The 20,263-nt window shown below is 43.5% G+C and overlaps 1 protein-coding gene across 7 annotated transcripts in view; it reads right to left on the minus strand.

Moving 5' to 3' along the window:
- LOC135208739 (putative leucine-rich repeat-containing protein DDB_G0290503) overlaps window positions 1–20,263 on the minus strand; it is a 67,555-nt gene that overhangs the window by 12,949 nt on the left and 34,343 nt on the right. For all 7 annotated transcript variants that reach the window (XM_064241232.1, XM_064241234.1, XM_064241230.1 and 4 more), the window contains 3 exons: window positions 5,668–5,790; window positions 4,855–4,958; window positions 619–784 (listed from right to left, as the gene is read on the minus strand). In XM_064241232.1, the coding sequence (XP_064097302.1) occupies window positions 619–784; window positions 4,855–4,958; window positions 5,668–5,790 (393 nt within the window). The remainder of the gene's footprint in view (window positions 1–618; window positions 785–4,854; window positions 4,959–5,667; window positions 5,791–20,263) is intronic.

The following is a 20,263-nucleotide window of genomic DNA, read 5'->3' on the forward strand; positions in this document are numbered from 1 at the left end:
ACATTTTTCAATTACACAAACTTTCGCCCAAAAATAACATGACTCGGCGCGAGCGCGCCCAGCCCGCCCTCGGCACCGAGACATAATTCAGGGTTCAATTCATGAAAAGAGAGGAAATCGCCGCATCTACGGCGATAACTCCATGTTGGTTCATAATTAAGTAATGAAAATGAAAACAGTGTACTTACAGTTCCATTTTCAAGTCAAACAAACCATTAGTAGAAAACACAATATAAACAAAGCATACGACGATGAAGCGGGCAGAGAGCGATGACGAACACGTCCTTCACACCCGCGGCCGAAAGCAAAAGTGATTTGTTTACCTCCCAGTCGCGCGGCGCGCGACTGTCGGACAAGCAGTTAACTACCGTTCTCCCCTTGTTCGAAGCTTACGACCGTTCCAGCTGCCGCTAGCTACTTCCTATTGTTAAAGGACCGATGGTTTGTATTACGTATCGGAACAATGGTAATATAAAAAAATCATCTTAATAAGGGAACTCATGAATATGAGCCCATTAAGTTGAGGCACTGCTAATGAGATGTCTTTGATTTTTGCAAAATGCACACAACAGTCTAAGTTACAAGAATTAATTGACAATGTCAACAAAAGTTTCTTACCTGTGGCTCACCCTGAGAGGTTACAATTGAGGAGACGGCTGCAATAACATTCTGATGTTTCATTTTTAGATTGTCATTTTCTTCCTGAAGCTGTTGAATTTGCTGTTGCAATGATGTTACTCTTACATTGTGAGCATCACACAATTCTTGGACTTCCTTGTTATGCCTGTTGGACAAAAATATGTCAGTGCTGTTGCAAACAGCATACGTACAACTTCACCACTTTCAAAATTTAAAGGGCTCGCTTCCACTTCCACCAAAATTTTACAGATGTTTTTCTAAGCTAATCACACTTCTAATATTTTCACACCTTAATACTGCCAGTTTCAGAAACAGATGCAACCCTATTTATTTTTCTAAAATCTTTGTCACAATTTTCTTATTGATATAATAGTTGACATTGCTAAAAACATAAACCATATTCCCATGACTAGATTGACCCAAATATGAGATCAGAAAAGATTAGGATGGTTTGTGTATACAATAAGAAGTGACAGGAGCATCTGACATAGTAGTACTGTATTTATCAAAGTTATCAGGATGAAGAACTGTGAGAAATTTGCACACATTTAGGAGGAGGAAAAAACCATAATGGTTATAAATAATGATTCTTTAGTTTCATACTACCCAGCAGAACTAATATTTGCATGTACCTTTCATGCCCATTAACTGGTTGACAAACCTACCAACAATGAATGTTGAACATTCAATACAAACATTGAAATAAATAATGCATATTCAGTGGAGCCCCCATATTCACAGGGATGCATTCCAGACACCCCCGCAAATAGCTAGCATCCGAGGAATACCTAGAACCCCTATAAAAATGCTTAAAACTGCCTATTTTGTTAGTTCAAACTCAAGAAAAACCCACTAAATATGCTTATAACTGGTTTTTTAATAGTTTTATCACAAAAAATGCATTTAATCATGAAAATGATGTGAAAATACAGTAATTTGTGGATGTTTCTCATAAAAAAAATACTGCGTATATGCAAATTTCCCAACCCCAAGTGCTTCATCTAGTTGCTTGGGGACTATCCAGCGTTTCAATTGAGCGAGGGGTGTGTCAGCGTAGGTGGCCCAACAAGTCTCCAGGGCTAGACAAAATACCACAAATGTAAACTATCGGCATAAGTGGAGAGTACATTGCACTTAGAGTAGGAATACTAATAGACACAGTATCAGTCCCCACAATGTCAAAGGTAGCAGATTTTCTGCTTTATTTGCAACATAAAGGAGGTTTTCAGTCTCTACTATTAAAGGTTACAAGGCGATGTTAGCATTTGTTTTTAGATTCTGGTATAAGGATGTATTCAAGGATCCTCTGCTCTCTGATTATCTTCATTCATCTAAGGTAGAAGTCCCTAGGAGATCTCCTCAACAGCCCCAATGGGACTTAGATGAGGTTTTGGTGGCATAACTGGCACCACCTTATGAACCTCTTGGATCAGTTGATCTAATGTCTTTGACAAAGAAGACCCTTTTCCTTTTGGCACAGTCTACAGCAAAAAGACCTGGTGAGCTTCATGCTCTGTCATCAATTGTGGCAATGAAGGGAGAATATTAGGTAGTTTCATATTTGCCAGAATTTAGGGGAAAACCAAGACTGAATCCAAACCTCTTCCAAGGGAATATGTTATCCATTCATTAGCTGCATTTGTTGGTGGTCAAGAGCCAAACAGGTTTTTATATCCAGTCAGAGCATTGAGGTACTGCTTGCACAGGGTTAAATCAGTAGAGCAGAGTCCTAGATCTCTATATATATCATTAAGAAACAATTCACAACCACTTTCCAAGAATGGACTGTCCTTTTTGCTGAGGAAGGTAATATCAGGGGGGCTCAGTCAAATAGGCAGAATAAGCCCTCTTCTTCTACGGACAAAGGTCCGCATAGTATTAGGGGCTATTCTCCTTCCACATTATTTTGGTCTAGCATAGTATTAGGGGCTATTCTCCTTCCACATTATTTTGGTCTAGTGTTTCAATCCCATCAGTTTTAAATGCTGCTACATGGAGATCGAAGTGTTTTTCCTGGTCATTACTTTAGAGATGTACAATATGTATATGATTCTGTAAGATCCCTTGGTCCTATTGTTACTGCTGGAGGTGTGAACTCTTAACCTAATCATTCACTCTCTCCTTGTTCCTTGTACTTAGAATAATAGAGCTATGTATGGTCAGGTGAGTTTGGCTCACATGTAAGGTTAGACATGAAAAACTGTGTGAATGAGCCCTTTCATCATCCCACTTGTATGCTAGTGTAGAACGCATAAGAAGCTGCATGAATGGAATGTCAGTGAATGGAGGTCTGATACTTGCCAATACCTGACAGAGAGAGGAAAAGGTTGTATGTCTGTGTTTGGAAGTCTGATACTTGCCAGTTCACATGACATATCAGTCAGTGCCACTTGCCTTAACTCAAAGACTGGGGGATTGAGCTTGTAGAGTCTCAAGAAGGGGCATGAGAGAGTGATTGTCTGACCAGACTTGGAGCTTAAAAGGCCACCTCAGGCAGACGGACTGATATAATTTTGAATTTTGGCCTAGCCTAACTCCTTTCTTTCTCTATAAAAATGAATAATCTACCCACCTGTACGCTTTCTCCAACTCCAGTACACTCCAGAAATCACCTTAAAACACCAGCACCACAAGACTTACGACCCAAAAAACAACTCCTACCAGACAGAGAGCTCTCCCCTACCAACCACACACCACCAACACGTGCTTTCTACTGCCCCGTGTTATTGTTTACATCCTGCCGACGCCGCCGCCATCTTGTCTATGACGTCACAGCCTATGACGTCACAACACAACTTAAATACATCAACAGACACCTTCTAGAATCTACCACATGTTGTCTATATATAGGACACCCACCATATTTCAACAATGCATAAAATACCCATAACAATTATACAATATATAATCACACTTATCTATACCCATAACAATTATACAATATATAATCAATAATGACTATCCAACAATCGGCCACATTTTTTCTGCAACATCACAAGCCTGCATTGTCAGTTTTGGTAAGTCACTTTTAGGATATATCTGAATCTTACGGTTAAAATTATATAACAAAGCATGTTTGAGTGCCATTCATTGCATCCCACCACCCAATTTTCATGTTGGGAATCATGCAAACATTAGTTCTGCAGGTTAGTATGAAACAAATGGATTTTCAATTTTAAAATTAACTCTTGAATACGTACTTACCTGCAGAACTAATCCTCCTCCCCACTTTTGCTTAATATGCTGCTTAAAGGAATGGCTTAGTGTTGGAGGGAGCTCCGTCGCTCCCCAGCGCTAGGGATGGGAATTGGGTTGTTTTGACTTCAAACAACTAGGAACAAGCAACAGCAGTACAATTTCACTGAGACCAACTAGCTTGTTGCTTATTGTTTTGGGGCGTAAGTTCTGCACATATATATTTATAGGTGTACATATGTGGCTGTATTATATGTATATATGTACATATAAGTTTGCATATGTGCAGTATTTTAATGTTTGTATTGATGTTTAGAATTCAATGTTAGTAGGTTTGTCAACCAGTTAATGGGCATGAAATGTACATGCAAATATTAGTTCTGCAGGTAGGTATTGAAAAATTTATTTCAAAACTGAAAAATTCATATACAAATTCATATAAAAAAGGGTTCTAATGGTATCTGTACTGCAAACTTTAACCCTTAATGGACAGATACCTCTCATATAAGTAGAAATAATAGGTTTGGGGTAAGTGGACAGATTCACTCATTCATTGTGGGAATCAGGTAGGAAAGAGGTTCCATTACTTCTTTAGCCCATAAATTCAGTAATGGCAACTTTTAGACTGACTAAGATCATCAAAGTAGGGGCTCATACGTTAGTTGTGATCTTGACTTAAAGGGAGCATGCTGCCTCTCTCTATCACATGATGTCTTTTCATATATTTGGTCATAAATATACCAATGGGTTGCTGTTGGTTTTAGTTTTCATCTTTCACGATAGTATGTCAGTTATAATTGTAATTTTGTAAAGTGCAAAGAAATATTAGAAAAACATGTATAATCCAAAGTTTCCCCAGCCTAGGGTGCTTCATATGTATTGTTTAGCTTGGTTATTAAGGGTTAACCCCACTACTCATATCCTATGATACAGATAAACAGACCTCTCTCTTCTCCCAGCATAATAGTTATTTAATAATATAAAGAAAAACAGAACATGAAAATAGCCACTTCAACTTACCCTTTCTGTAATCTGTCAAGTGCACGACAATGCGTCTCTCTCTCAGCTTCCAAATGTTCATTCAGACTGCCCCTCAGATTAACTTCTAATGACATCAGCTGCCCCTGTAAGCAATTAATCATAAATAAATAAGCATTTTACAATGATTCTCCAAAACATATTTTCTTACCACACAAAATGCTGGACAGATTTTAAAATTAAGAAACCAGGGATAAAAAAAAAATTACAGATGATTAGATTTTTGTCAAAGTGGAACTTTAGTAACCTTCTTCCTTGAACAGTTAGTAAAAACAAGCAAGAACTTTAACAAGTGAAAAATGATGAATCACCTGGCAGAGAATACCTTCCTCACTAACCTAGGACTACTCAAAATAACAGCATAGTCATTTGAGCATTGGTTTCTTATCCTCCATCCAGACACACAAACATGAAGACATTAATATTTGAATAAAGTAAAATATGACAGTTTAGTCCCTTAACATCGCACTTTCTGTTATACTACTTGAAAATTAAAATCTCTGTATTGATTTCAACACTGAAAAAGGATTTTTTCAACTAACTCTAAACTAACAGAAAAATATGCTGAGTCTTCTCTACTTCAGGAGAGAAATTCCTTTCCTCATTATCTCACTGAACATAACCCCACTGATGGAACAAATTTCTGCTTTCATACAACTGTCTCAAAAGGCAATTTCTGTCTATTGTTAGTAGACTTCACAAGTCAAGAAATGATGCAACATGATTTTGCATAATACAAATGTTGAATATGGAGACTGAAATAAATACAAAGCAAAGTAACCTTTGATTTCATACCTGAAGAGCTTTTGTCTTCTGACTAACAAGTTCTTCAACCTGGGACTGGTAGTAATCATGCAATTCAGTCTTAGTAGACGATACCTTGGATGTCAATGTTTTTACTTGTACTTGCAATGATTCCTAAAAAAAAATCAAAATATATTAATATACTAATGCTGAAAAATGATATTGTTAAACTACAATAAAGTTTTGTACATACTTACCTGGCAGATATATACTTAGCTATAGTCTCCGACGTTCCCGACAGAATTTCAAATCTCGCGGCACACGCGACAGGTAGGTCAGGTGGTCTACCTTACCCGCCGCTGGGTGGCGGATGTACAAACCAATCCCCCTTGCTTGTCAGATTTTTCTCTTCCACCTGTCTCCTGAGGGGAGGCTGGGTGGGCCATTAATCGTATATATCTGCCAGGTAAGTATGTACAAAACTTTATTGTAGTTTAACAATATCATTTTTGTACATGAACTTCCCTGACAGATATATACTTAGCTGATTGGCACCCTTGGTGGAGGGTAAGAGACAGCTAAATAATACAGGTAAGACGGGAAACAACTAATGTTGTAGGATATAAAAACCTTGGTTCTCACCTTTTCAGGATGAAGACTTCATAGATACTGTCTCTCAGTCTGCATTGCCTGGAGAGCTACAGCTAGGACGTGACCTGATGCTGAAAGACTCTCGGATCTACCACTGGGATATGTGATCCCCTATTGTGGTAGAATCCAAGTCGGATCCTGTTAGAGGGACCTTGTCCGCTTACCTAACAGATCCTTACCACTACCTCTGCAAGGAGCCAAAACCCACCAGACCACCTAACCAAAATACAAAGGGTTAATATTACAACAAAGAGAGGTGCCTCCTGCAACCTCTTTCAGACAACCAAAAAACACCAATATAAAATATAGGGTAACATATAAAAAATTTACACAGGATAAGTTTCAGCTCCCTGCCCCAGCACCGAATCCGCCGATACGAAAGGACCCAAGGCGAAGCATTTATCATATGTGATTTTTACATCACGTAGGTAGTGGTTTGCGAAAACCGATTGGCATCTCCAAAAAGTCGCCTCCATCAAGTTCCGCACAGACATATTTTTTCTGAATGCAAGCGAAGTTGCAATGGCTCTCACCTCGTGAGCTTTCACTTTCAGTAGCCTAAAGTGTTCTTCCTTACAGGCAACATGTGCCTCTGTAATAAGGCTTCTCAGAAAAAAGGAAAGAGCATTCTTCGACATGGGCCGAGTGGGGTCCTTTACGGAGCACCAAAGCACATCTTGATTAGCCTTAAGTTGTTCCTTCCTCTTAAGGAAATACTTCATAATTCTCATAGGGCAGAGTTCTTTCAGGCTCTTCCCCTACTAAAAAAGATAAACTACGAACTTCAAAGCTCCTGGGCCAAGGGCGTGATGGTTTCATTCTTTGCAAGGAAACTTGGAAGAAACGAACACCATAGAATCTTCCTTAAACCCTACATTGCCCTCAATAGCTTGGGGCTCACTCACTCTCTTAGCTGTAGCTAGGGCCAAAAGGAAGATAGCCTTCTTCGTCAGATCCTTGAAAGAGGCTAAGCCAGGAAGTTCGAATCTAGACGATCCAAGGAATTGTAGTAGAACTACGTCTAGATTCCAGTTCGGTACCACATGAGGACGCTTAATGGTTTCAAATGATCTAATAAGATCATGCAGGTCCTTATCATCGGATATATTTAAGCCTCTATGCCGAAATACCGCCGCCAACATACTGCGGTATCCCTTAATAGTTGACACAACAAGATGACATTCTTCTTTGAGGAAAATAAGGAAATCCGCAATTTGGGTCACAGAGGTACTGGAAGAGGAAATGTTCTTCCTCTTGCACCAACGTCTGAAGACATCCCACTTTGACTGGTATACACGCAAGGTGGAAGGTCTCCTCGCTCTTGCGATTGCTTTAGCAGCTGTTGCTGAAAAGCCTTTCGCTCTGACTAAACTTTGGACAGTCTGAAGACAGTCAGACTGAGAGCGAGGAGATTTTTTGTGGTACCTGTCGAAGTGGGGTTGTCTGAGTAGATCGCTCCTTATCGGAGCGATCTTGGAAGGTCCACCAACCATTCCAGTACCTCTGTGAACCATTCTTGGGCCGGCCAAAAGGGAGCGATTAAGGTCATTATCGTTGAATCGGACTCTACGAACTTCTTGATGGTTAGCCCCAGGATCTTGAAGGGGGGAAACGCGTAGACGTCGAGTCCGCTCCAGTCTAGTAAACAAAGAAGAGCATCTATTGCTAATGCCTCTGGATCCGATATCGGAGAGCAGTAAGGATCCAGCCTCTTGTTCTTTGACGTGGCAAAGAGGTCTATGTGTGGCCCGCCCCATAACAACTTCCACAGGCTCTGGCATACATCCAGATGAAGGGTCCACTCTGTGGGAAGGACCTGATCTTTCCTGCTGAGGAGATCTGCCTCTTACATTCCTTTCTCCCTGCACGAACCTGGTGGAGTAAGCTTGATTCCCCTTATTTCCTTCTGCCCACAGAAGAAGGTCTCTTGCTGTCTCGTACAGGGAGAAGGAATGGCGTACCCCCGGTTTTCCTGATATATGCCAGAGCTGTAGTGTTGCCCGCGTTGACCTGCACTACCAATCTTCTGACTTTGGGCTCGAAAGCCTTCAGAGCCAACCACACAGCCATCAACTCCTTTCTGTTGATGTGCCAGGCTACCTGGTCCCCCACCCAGGTACCTGACACTTCGCTGGTTCCCAGGGTTGCCCCCCACCCCGTGTCCGACGCGTCGGAGAACAACACCAGGTTGGGGGTGTCTGGGATTGAAGATAACAGTCCCTTCGCAAAGAGGTTGGGATCTGTCCACCAACATAGTATGTTTCTTTGACGTCCTGGGATAACGACCAGGGAGAACGTCCAAATCCTGAGAACAACGCTCCAATTCCGATGAAGAAAGAATTGGAGCGGTCTCAGGTGCAACCTTCCTAGGGAAACGAATTGCTCCAGCGAGGAGAGCGTCCCCAGCAGACTCATCCACTTCCTCACTGTGCATACTTCTTTCCCTAAGAAGGTTGTTACTCTCTCGAATCCTCGGGCTATCCTTTCCTGAGAGGGAAAAGCCCGAAAACTCAGAGAGTTCATCTGTATCCCGAGATACACACACTCTTGCTCGGGAATTAGTGACGACTTCTTGAAATTGACGAGAAGTCCCAACACCTTCGTCATTTCTAGTGTTACTTGTAAGTCCTTCAAACAACGATCTTCTGAATTGGCCCTTATTAACCAATCGTCGAGGTACATGGATATCCTCACCCCTTTCAAATGAAGCCATTGAGCCACATTCCTCAAAATCCCCGTGAACACTTGAGGGGCCGTCGAGAGGCCAAAACATGGAGCCCTGAACTGAAAAATTTTCCCCCCCATCATGAATCTGAGAAACTTCCTCGAGGAAGGATGGATCGGTACGTGGAAGTAAGCGTCCTGTAAATCCAAGGAAACCATCCAGTCCCCTGGACGAAGTGCTGCCAGCATTGATGAAGGCGTTTCCATCGTGAACTTCTTTTCTACGAAGAAGTTCAGGGCGCTTACGTCCAACACCGGTCTCCATCCCCCTGAGGACTTCGGAACTAGGAAAAGGCGGTTGTAGAAGCCCGATGAACGATGGTCTGTCACTAGTTCGATAGCCCCCTTCTCCAGCATCTGATCTACTGCTAGATGGAGAGCTTGATTCATGATGGGGTCTCTGTACCTGGCCGTCAGTTCCCTTGGGATGGTCGTCAAGGGAGGTCTTTCGACGAAAGGGATGAGGTAACCTCTCCTCAAAATAGAAAGGGTCCAAGGATCCGATCCTTTTTGGGCCCAGACTTCTGCAAACTCTAAGAGTCTGGCGCCCACCGTTGTTTGAAGGACTTGCAAGTTATTTGGGGGCTTTAACAGACTTGGCGAAAGTCTTACCCCTTCTTGAAGGTCTACGACCTCTAAACGTAGAGGTTCTTGAGGAAGACGCCCTCGAAAGGGTTCTCGAACACTTGACTTTTCCTTCTTAGCCTTGGTAGGGAAGGAAGGGCGAGGTTTTCTTGCCGACTGTGCCAAAAGGTCCTGGGTGGCTTTAGCCGAAAGCAATCTTGAAATGTCCTGCACTAGATGTTTAGGGAACAACTGAGCAGACAGAGGAGCAAACAGCAAAGAAGACCTCTGGGCATGGGAGACAGACTTCGTTAAGAAGGAACAATAAACAGAACTCTTCTTCACGATCCCGGCCCCATACAGGGAGGCGATTTCACTCGCTCCGTCTCTTACCGACTTGTCCATACAAGACAAAACACACATGAGATCTTCTGGCGAAAATGACTCTGGCACTTCAATTTTCTTGGCTAGGACCCCCAACGACCAATCAAGGAAGTTAAATACTTCCAGCACTCTAAACATGTCTTTTAGCATGTGATCCAGTTCATTCATTGCCCAAGTCGTCTTAGCAGAGTTAAGGGCAGCTCTCCTTGTCGAATCTACCAGCGCCGAAAAATCCGAATCAGCCGAAGACGGTAGACCCAATCCTAAGGACTCTCCTGTTCGTACCAGAAACCAGCGCGTCCTGATAACTTCGAAGGAGGAAAAGCGAACATCGTTTTCCCCGCTTCTTCTTTGGAAGCCATCCAGGAACCAAAACTCCTCAGTGCCTTCTTCATTGAAAGAGTTGGCTTCATCCTCACACAAGAAGAACTCTTCGCTGTCTTCGTCGTTGAAAAAAGTGAGTGAGGAGAAGGAGGAGCCGTAGGAGTAAGGGAATCCCCAAAAACTTGCAAAAGTAGCTCTGTAAGCTTCTTGTAAGAAGACACAGCAGCAGAAGTGTTTGGTTCCTCATCCGAACCTTCTAGGACGTCTTGTCGAGGTGAGCGCGTAAGATCCTTAGGTGACGAAGGGATCCTAGTAGGAGTTGAGCGAGAGGTTGGAGAACGCCCTCTCTTAGAAGAGTTCACATCCACTGGAGAACGATGAGAAGATCTGGGTTGTCTACGATGATACTCCTCTTCGAGGTAGACGGAACCTCAGCAGAAGGACGAGGTAGGGCTCCTACTCCGAGAAATCCTTGGAAACATCCACAGGGCGCTTACGAGGAGGCGAGCGCCTGCTAGACTCTTTGCGTCTATCCTGAGGCGAGCGGCTGCCAGGAGAAGAGCGCCTATCGGGAGCCGAGCGCTTGAACGGCTCTCCATACCTGTCCAGTTGAGTACGATCAACGGAAGTTCGACTGGAAGGCGAAATGCGCCTACTAGGAGAAGGCTGCTTCAAAGCTAACGAGCGCCTACCTGGCGAAGGGCGCTTCCGAGATTCCTGGTGCCTACCAAGAGACGAACGGTCAGGAGTAGTGCGCCTAGAAGCGGGAGAGCGCCTACACGGAGAAGGGTGCTTGAAAGACTCTTGTTGTCTGCCCCGAGGAGAATAATCAGGAGTATGACGCCTTAAAAGAGACGAGCGCCTACTAGGAGATCGATGTGCAGTAGGCTCTTGGCGCCCACCTTGCGGGGAGCGGCTAACAGCAGGCCGTCTATAATGCACACGACTCCTACCAGACTCTTGACACCTGTAAGGAGAGAAGTCACGATCCGACACTTGAGGAGAGCGACATCTGGAAGAAGAACGCCTACTTGTATAAGGGCGCCTTCTAGGATCTTGAGGCTGCTGAGGAGAAGTCCCACGCGAGGGAGTTGAAGAAATAGCGTGATGAGCAGGTGCAGTGCGCTTACCGGAAGCGGGAATCCAATCTGGAGAAAAAACTTCTTTCTCCATAGAGCGTCCTACCGATGTTTGGCGCCTTGAAGTCGAAAGAGAGCCAGGAGAGCGAGGGCGCTCACGTGAGCCCCTACCTTCATACGAAACCTCCCCATATGAAGGAGAACGCCTAAAAAGAGGAGAACGATCCTCTGAAGAGCGGCGCCTAGATCTCTTGATCGGAAGAGAAACGTCCTTCTTCCTATGTGATCTAACTGCTAGAGAATCTGCTAGCGCCGTGATCTGAGCTTGAAGTCCCGCGAGTACTCTCGTAGGAGAATCTTGTTGTTCTTCCTCGGATGCAGGCGCAGAGCGAGGAGCGCGAGAAGAAGAACGATCACAGGATTTCTTGGGTTTCTTCGCCTCCACCGACGATTCTTCCGGGAAAACCTCCGGGACTAGAAGCCAAAGGACCTGCTGGGAGCCTTCCAAGCCCTCTTCAACGGGCGCGACGCATCCGGGGAGTTCCAACCTCTCTTCTGAGAGGGAAGAAATGACGAAGAGGTATGAAGCCAATGGCGTAGGAGCTCCTTCTTGTAGCGATCCGAGGCAGCCTGGGAGCGTACTTCAGGATCTGCCGAGGGGACGCCTGACCGGTGGGGGTTTCTCCCTAGCCCTCTTGCGGCTTTCGACTTTCCTTACTTCCACTGACGAATCTTCTGATCCATAGAAAGAATCGTGGCCCTCAGAGCTGCCGCCTCCGAAGGCGAATCTTCGGCTTCGGTGCGGGGAGCAGGGGCTGCAACTTGGGAAGAAGGTTCTAATTCTACGTTAGTATTAGGATCCACATCCAACTCACTCATTCTAGATCTACTAGAACTTCTAGAGGAAGCCTTACGCACTCTATCACGTTCCAACTTCCTAACATAAGAGAGAGCCTTATATTCTTCTTCATTCAATTCCTTACATTCACTACAAGGGTTAGCAAAAGAACTTCATTCCCCCTGCATTTTCATGCAAACCGTGTGAGGGTCTACCGAAGCTTTCGGCAACCTCACCTTACAATCCTTCATTTACGCAAACCCTAACAAAACCGAAGTTTTAACTACTGAATCTAGGTCAGACATCGTTAAAGAAAATCAAAATCAAAATCAAACCGGTCCACAATCAGCGTATGCCAAGCCAAACAAAGCGAATACGTCACCAAAAGAAGTCCAAATTAACTCCAGGCAAGCGAGAATCGAAAAACTATTGAGAGGAACCGACAACAGTTGTTATCGTTCCCGCGACAGAGAAAAATCTGACAAGCAAGGGGGATTGGTTCGTACATCCGCCACCCAGCGGCTGGTAAGGTAGACCACCTGACCTACCTGTCGCGTGTGCCGCGAGATTTGAAATTCTGTCGGGAACGTCGGAGACTATAGCTAAGTATATATCTGTCAGGGAAGTTCATGTACAAAAATAAATTTTCTCAACAACATTGGAGGAGCAAAAGTTTGGGGTACATAAAAATTTATTTTCATCCAAATGAAAAGGAATTCATTAACATATGTCAAAAAATGTCAAACTCACTAAGAAAGTTGAATATATAAAAATTTTTGTTTTTTCAAAAATTAAAAATACCAATAATACTGCAGAAGATTTTTTAAATCATTGCCAATATTTGCTAAATGCCCAACAGTCTTCATCAATGTTTAGGCATCTTATTTTCTCCTTAGGAAGTCATGATTGTCACATTTAATATTATAATTACTGTATAATGTTCCAATATCGCTGAATACATTTCAAGTTTGTAACTAGCGTGTCGGTGGTTACTGGGCTCGTTAAGTGTTTATGAGGCAGCCAGGTTCTTGAGACATCTTCGACACTGGAACTGAGTTTGTTTGATTGTTTGTTTGTATGGTACTTTTACGCTGCAGGGAACTGAGTGGTCGGGGTCATTCTCTGTCCAACGCTACGTGATTTTGGGTACTCCCATGCATCGTAACTTGGGAAAACTCCGTTACCTGTGTGGTACTGTTGCTGTTACCTGCGTGGTATTGTTACCTGTGTGGTACTGTTGCTGTTACCTGTGTGGTATTGTTATTGTTACCTGTGTGATATTTTCTTAATATATCTCTCAAAGTACGAGGACCCGACACTACGAATGGACTGAATATGTGAGTGCTGTATTTTGTGGATCACAGCTCACAGCTCTAGTGGATGGGCCAAGACGGGCTCGTCATTCAGCACCTATATGCCAGTTTTGCTTAGATGTAGCATGAAAGCCGTTTGTCATTTGCATACCCTCTTTTGTGTTAAATTGATCCTAATTACCATAGTGTTAAATTAATTGTTATGATTTTACTTGTGTTATCACTTGCTAACAAAGGTCATCCTCTTTAAGTAGTAGGTTGGTTGGTTAAAGAACCCAACACAGTTCAGTGCAACTGTGACATTTTGGTGGCAGCAGTGGGATGGCCTTTCGTTAGTCAAGTATTTTGTATTGGTGCATTGTACTTCAATTATATGTTTAAGAAACAATTTAGCAATCATTATTAATTGCTCTGACATACTAAGGTTTCCATTATGGTAATTGATCCTGTAAAGTGTTGACTTTATACTTTTAAGAAGCTTACAATTAATGCTTTGTGTATTTGCATTCTTTTGTAGGTAATATTGCCAGATTTTGTTGTTCACATTTTCTGGGTTTACATATATTTTTCATGATGGAATATGTAGAATTAGGAGAAAGATTGGGGTTTGCAGGGACAGGTATTGCTAGACTTTGTGGAGAAGAAAGAGAGAGAACAATTTGAGAGAGAAGAGAGAGCCGCTGAGAGAGAAGCCAGAAAAATTGAAAGCGAAATTGAGTTAGAAAAGATCAAAAGGGAAACAGAACTGCATAAAGTGAAAGCAGGAGAGTTAAGAGTTGGGGCTGTGAGTACTACAAGTGAGCTTTCTAATTCCCTGGCTAAGCTTCCTAAGCTACCTTCATTTGATGAATCTAAAGACTGTATTGATTCTTATTTGCAGAGGTTTGAGTGGTTTGCGTCCAATGCTAGATGGGATTCATCTTCGTGGGTTATTAATCTTAGTGCTCTTCTTCAAGGTAAGGCTTTGGAGGTTTATTCTCGCCAACCGGTTTCAGAGGCTTTGGATTATAATGGTTAGAAGTAGGCTTTGTTGAAGCTTTTCCAGCTTACTGAGGAGGGTTTTCATTCGAAATTTCGTTCCTGTAAGCCAGACCAAGGTGAGAGTCCCTCGCAATTTCTTGCTAGATTGGATAATTATGTGGAAAAATGGTTGAATTTGTCTGGAGGTACACGAAGTTATGAAGGTCTCAAGGATTTGTTTTTGAGGGAGCAGTTCATGAACAGTTGTAGTAAATCTCTGTCTATGTTTCTCAAAGAACGACATCCCAAGAATGTGGATGAAATGTCTAATCTTGCTGATCAGTTTATTGAAGCTCATGGTTACTCTTCTTTTACTAAAGACTCGCAGGCTTTTCAGAAACTCTCTCTAATTGGAAACAGTTCCAGAGGTGCCAGCCACAATGGACAATTGCAAGTGTAGTATACAGACTCTTTGCAGAGAAAGAGAAGACATGAGAGAAAGTGCTACAATTGCAATAAACCAGGACATGTAGCACGAGACTGTCTTTCCAAGCAGACAGGTAAACATCCAGTAGACCCAAGGAATCCATACAAAGCAGTATTTTTACAGAGTCAGCTGGATCAGTGTAAGTCAAATTCTGTAAATACTAATGGTGGGAGTCCTTTGCAGCAGCATAAGAAAACAGGTCAGAGAAACAAAGTGCACCAGGATGTATCCATACAAGAGCAATCTCAGATAGGGTCAGCATGTGTGGTGACTGAGCACTTGATGGACTGTTGTGTGAGTGATGGTCAGGTGAGATTGGCATGTGGACATGTTCTACCAGTAAAAGGAGGAGCATGCAAGGTATGTGAGTAGAAGAGGCCTCAATTGCTATTGACACACCTTTCTATACAGGGAAAGTAAATGCTCTTTGTATGAAAGAACCTGTGTATGATTTAATTATAGGAAACCTGGAAGGCGCCAGAAATCATTTGGATCCGGATGAACAATGATGTAAGAGAGAAAACCAAAAGGAAGGTAGTGAGGTTCTTCAATCTGTTGTAACCAGAGGCCAGGCTATAAAAAACAAGCAAGGTATGAAAGCATTGAATGTCGCAGGATGGGTGGATGTTGAGGTTTCAGTTAACAAAATGAAGGAACTTCAGGCAGAAGATAAAACGCTAGGAGTGTACCGAAATTATGCAATCTCTGGTAAGAGGAAAGTAATGGGAGATGGTATCGTGACCTGGTTTACTGTAGAGAAAGGCTTGCTATATCGACTATTCCAGTCACCTAAGGTAAGCAATAACAAATTGTTCAAACAACTTATTGTTCCAGAATCTTTAAGGCAAAAGGTGATCAGCATTGCTCATGACAGTATTTTAGGAGGACACCTTGGTGCTAAGAAAACCTTAGATTGTATTTTAACCAGCTTTTACTGGCCTGGACTCCAAGGAGAGGTGACAAGATACTGTCCGTACTGTGATGTATGCCAGAAAACATTTCCAAAGGGCAAGGTAACAAAGGTTCCCCTTGATCAGATGCCATTGATTGACACACCTTTTGAGCGAGTGGCAGTAGATCTGTTAGGGCCGATTTTCCCAGTAACTGACAGTGGTCATAGATATATATTAACATTGGTAGATTACAGTATGTACCAGATATCCTGAAGCAGTTCCACTGAAAGGCATTGAGACAGCGCGAGTGGCAGAGGCGTTGGTACAAATTTTCAGTAGAGTTGGGATCCCAAAGGAAATATTGTCAGACATTGGTACGCAATTCACGTCAAATATCATGAAGGAGGTAGGTAGAAAAATGAGTTCTGAAAGACCAAAAGACTGGGACAGGTACTTGCCAGCATTGCTATTTGCTTATAGAGAAGTTCCGCAAGAAAGTACTGGATTTTCACCCTTTGAACTTTTATATGGTAGAACAGTCAGAGAACCCATGACTGTGCTGAAAGAGTTATGGACGAAGGAAGAAACTATGCCTGATGTGAAAAGTACTTACCAGTATGTGATAGACCTGAAAGAACGACTGTCAAGAATCTGTGAACTAGCACAGAAGAAACTCAAGAAATCCAGTACAAGATACAAGAAATATTACGACAGAAAAACAAAGACTAGGACTTTTAAGGTGGGTGATTATGTTTTAATTCTTCTCCCAACTGATCAGAACAAACTGTTAATCCAATGGAAGGGACCTTTCAAAGTCCTTGATAAGAAAGGATTAGCAGATTATTGGGTAGATATGAATGGTAAAATCCGTATGTTTCATGCAAATCTCCTTAAGAAGTATAATCAGCGACTAGAGCCTAATCTAAGTGGCAATGCTTTATTTCAATTGGCTTCTTGTGCTGTTATAGATTCAGAGGAAACCGATGATACGGAACACTTAGTCCATCTATTACCCATGAAAGCAACAGAGTTTTATGCTGATGTAGATGTCAGCCAAGCATTAACTAGTGAACAGCTTGCATCTGTGAATACCTTAATACATGAATTTAAGGATGTTTTGACAGATCTGCCTGGGAGAACTGATCCCATTCAACATGAAGTTCATTTGACTACTGAGGAACCCATCAGAAACAGACCATATCAAATCCCCTATGCATTAAGAGGAGCAGTACAAGCAGAGATACAGAGCATGCTAGATATGGATGTCATTGAGCCATCTGAATCTCCATATGCCAGTGCCATTGCGGTGGCAAAGAAATCTGATGGAAGTAACAGAATCTGCATTCATTTCAGAAAGTTAAACAAGGTAACAGTTTTTGATCCTGAACCTACGCCAGACCCAGAGGAAATAATGACAAAAATTAGCCAAACCAAGTTCTTTTCAAAGATTGACCTTTGTAAAGGCTATTGGCAGATTCCAATGAGAATGGAATTTTTATTCTAAAATTAATATTAATAATACTTACCTGTATAATTTATCTAGCCCTAAATCCCCAAAAACCGCACCAAAATTTACCACATTGGCAACCCTGTTACCTCCTATTCTGTCCGCCAGTTGGCAACACTGTCGTTGACAGATACGAAAACCTTCCCTCAAATCAGTTGTGATAGGCAGATCGTGGGGTAGGATGGGTGGGACTAGATAAATTATACAGGTAAGTATTATTAATATTAATTTTAGAATAAAAATTCCATATTAATAAACATTACCTTAATATAATTTATCTAGCCCGATTAACCACATTGAAAAGGAGGAGGGAATCTGAATACAATTTCCCCTTCGGACAGAATAGGAGAAAACAAACAAAGAAATATATATCATAGGCAGTCAAAACTCAACCCAAGGTCAAAGATACTAACAACTCAAAGTCTCCTACCATAATGCCACCAACTGCGGTAGCACAGGACAAGGAGTAAGTGCATAGTCAGTCCGTCTGTACTAAGTCAGGTGACCGACCAGGTGACCAGTCAGACGAATTGCGGACAGCAAGGCTGCACCCTGAAGACTATCAAGCACTATTCTTTCCCTAAAGGATGAGTGTCTGGACTGTCTGGGCGATTCAAAGCTAAGCAAACCGTGGGGGTGTATCAACGCAACCCGAAGTCGCCAGCAACGAATCGGCTCATGAGCAACTCCTAACTCGAGCTTTCTTGGTGCCAAGAGAAAGGAGCGCGGAGCAAAAAGGCGATTCAGTCCCGAAATGACAATTGTCGAAAATTGCATTTTTCCTAACTATACAAACCTGAGGTCCTTTAACAATAGGAAGGTAACTAGCGGCAGCTGGGACGGTCGTAAGCTGAACAACAGAGAACGGTAGTTAAACTGCTTGTCCGGTCGTGCGCGCGCCGCGCGCCCGGGCGGTGAAGAATCACTTTTGCTTTAGGCCCATGCAAAAAGTTGCAGAGTGAGGGGTGGTATGAGGTGGGACTATATGTAAAGGACCTCAGGTTTGTATAGTAGGAAAAATGCAATTTTCGACAAATTGTCATTGTTTCGATACGTAATACAAACCCTCGGTCCTTTAACAATAGGAAGAACTCACTTCTTGGTGGGTGGAATCTGAGTCTTTTTGGTGAACAGGACTGGTGTTCGTCCAACCTTGGAATGCCTCCCTGGTCGTAAGAGCAAGGGAGGGATCCAAACCTCTGTCCGATTGATCGGGGTGTGCACCGCAGGATCAATGGTCAGACCTCTGAGCCAAGTACTAAGAGAGAGGCAAGCGTATCTCTTCGTACCAGCATTGCAAGAACTTGTTCCTGTACAGGAGCCAACATAAAGTTATGGGTTTTGTCTCAAGTAGGCATCCACCTTCCCCCTTGTTGGAGGGAGTGGAGGATATTTGCTTCTATCCCTAACTAAAGGGATAGATTGGGGCTCGGTTGAGTAGCTTACCTGCATCGGATTCCTTTCCAGCATGGTGACGACCGTGACCCTCTGCCCACAGGTAGAGAGAGAGAAAGATGGAGAAGAGAAGCCAGTCACACTCTCATTCAACCATTCATTCCTACAGTCACACCAGGAATCGATGCTGTTCTGCCTGCTCGGGTGCTGGGTAAGCTTACACAACGTGTGAGCAGCAACCACAGGTCCCAAGGAAAAAGTATCCAAGGACTTGTGGGCAATATCCCGAAGGTAGAAGGACGTTGAAGGTAGTCTGGTTGGCCCAGACACCTGCCTTCAGGACCTGCGCCACGGAGAAGTTCTTGCGGAACGCCAAAGAGGGTCCAATACCTCTGACTTCGTGGGCTCTCGGTCGGAGCGTACGGATGTCGTCACTACCATCATCCTCGTACGCTCTCCTGATCACCTCACGCAGCCAGAAAGAAAGCGTGTTCTTGGATACTTCTTTCTTGGTAACCCCAGTGCTAACGAAGAGGCGTCGACACTCAGGCCTGAGGTGTCGAGTTTTCTTCAGATAGCGCCGTAGCGCCCTCACAGGACAAAGCAGCATCTCATCCGTATCGTTGTCGGTGAAATCCATTAGGGAGGGGGATGTGAAAGACTCGAACCTGTCGTCAGGGATCGACGGATTCTGAGTCTTAGCTACGAAATTCGGGACGAAATCGAGCGTCACAGATCCCCAGCCCCTGGAATGTTTTAACATTGAAGGACAGACCATGAAGTTCCCCTACTCTCTTCGCCGATGCCAGGGCCAGCAAGAAGAGGGTCTTGAGGGTCAGATCCCTGTCTGACGACTCTCGGAGTGGCTCGAATGGTCTTCGAGTCAAACTCCTAAGGACGAGAGTCACATCCCACTCAGGTGGCCTGAGCTCCCTGGGTGGGCAAGACCTTTCGAAGCTCCTCATTAGCAAGGAGATCTCGAACGAGTTCGAGATGTCCAGTCCCCTCAGTTTTAGGACGAGTGCCAGTGCAGCTCTATATCCTTTAACTGTGGGTACTGAGAGGAGCTTCTCTCGGCGAAGAAATACGAGGAAATCCGCTACCTGCTGAAGAGTGGCTCTGAGAGGAGATAGACCCCGTCTACGACACCAACCACAGAAGACGGCCCACTTCCCCAGGTTCCCCGGTACACAGCTGCAGAGGACTGTCTGACGTGGTCCAGCCATCTCTGTTGCTGCGCTGCGAGAAAAGCCTCTCGTGCGCAAGAGATGGATAACAGCCAGCCGTGAAGTTGTAGGGACTGGACTGCTCGGTGGTACCGCTCCACGTGTGGCTGGGCTAGAAGGTTGTGCCAGTGGGCATCTCTCTCGGTTCTTCTGCAAGAAGAGCCAGCAGGTCCGGATACCAAACGGCTTGAGGTCGTTTGGGAGCCACCAGGATCATTCTGAGATTGGGAGTGACCAGCGCTCGGCTGATCACTTTCCGAATCAGACAAAAGGGAGGAAAGGCGTAGACGAAGAGGTTGTCC

Source organism: Macrobrachium nipponense, chromosome 35, assembly GCF_015104395.2.
Source record: "Macrobrachium nipponense isolate FS-2020 chromosome 35, ASM1510439v2, whole genome shotgun sequence".
Taxonomy (NCBI): domain Eukaryota; kingdom Metazoa; phylum Arthropoda; class Malacostraca; order Decapoda; family Palaemonidae; genus Macrobrachium; species Macrobrachium nipponense.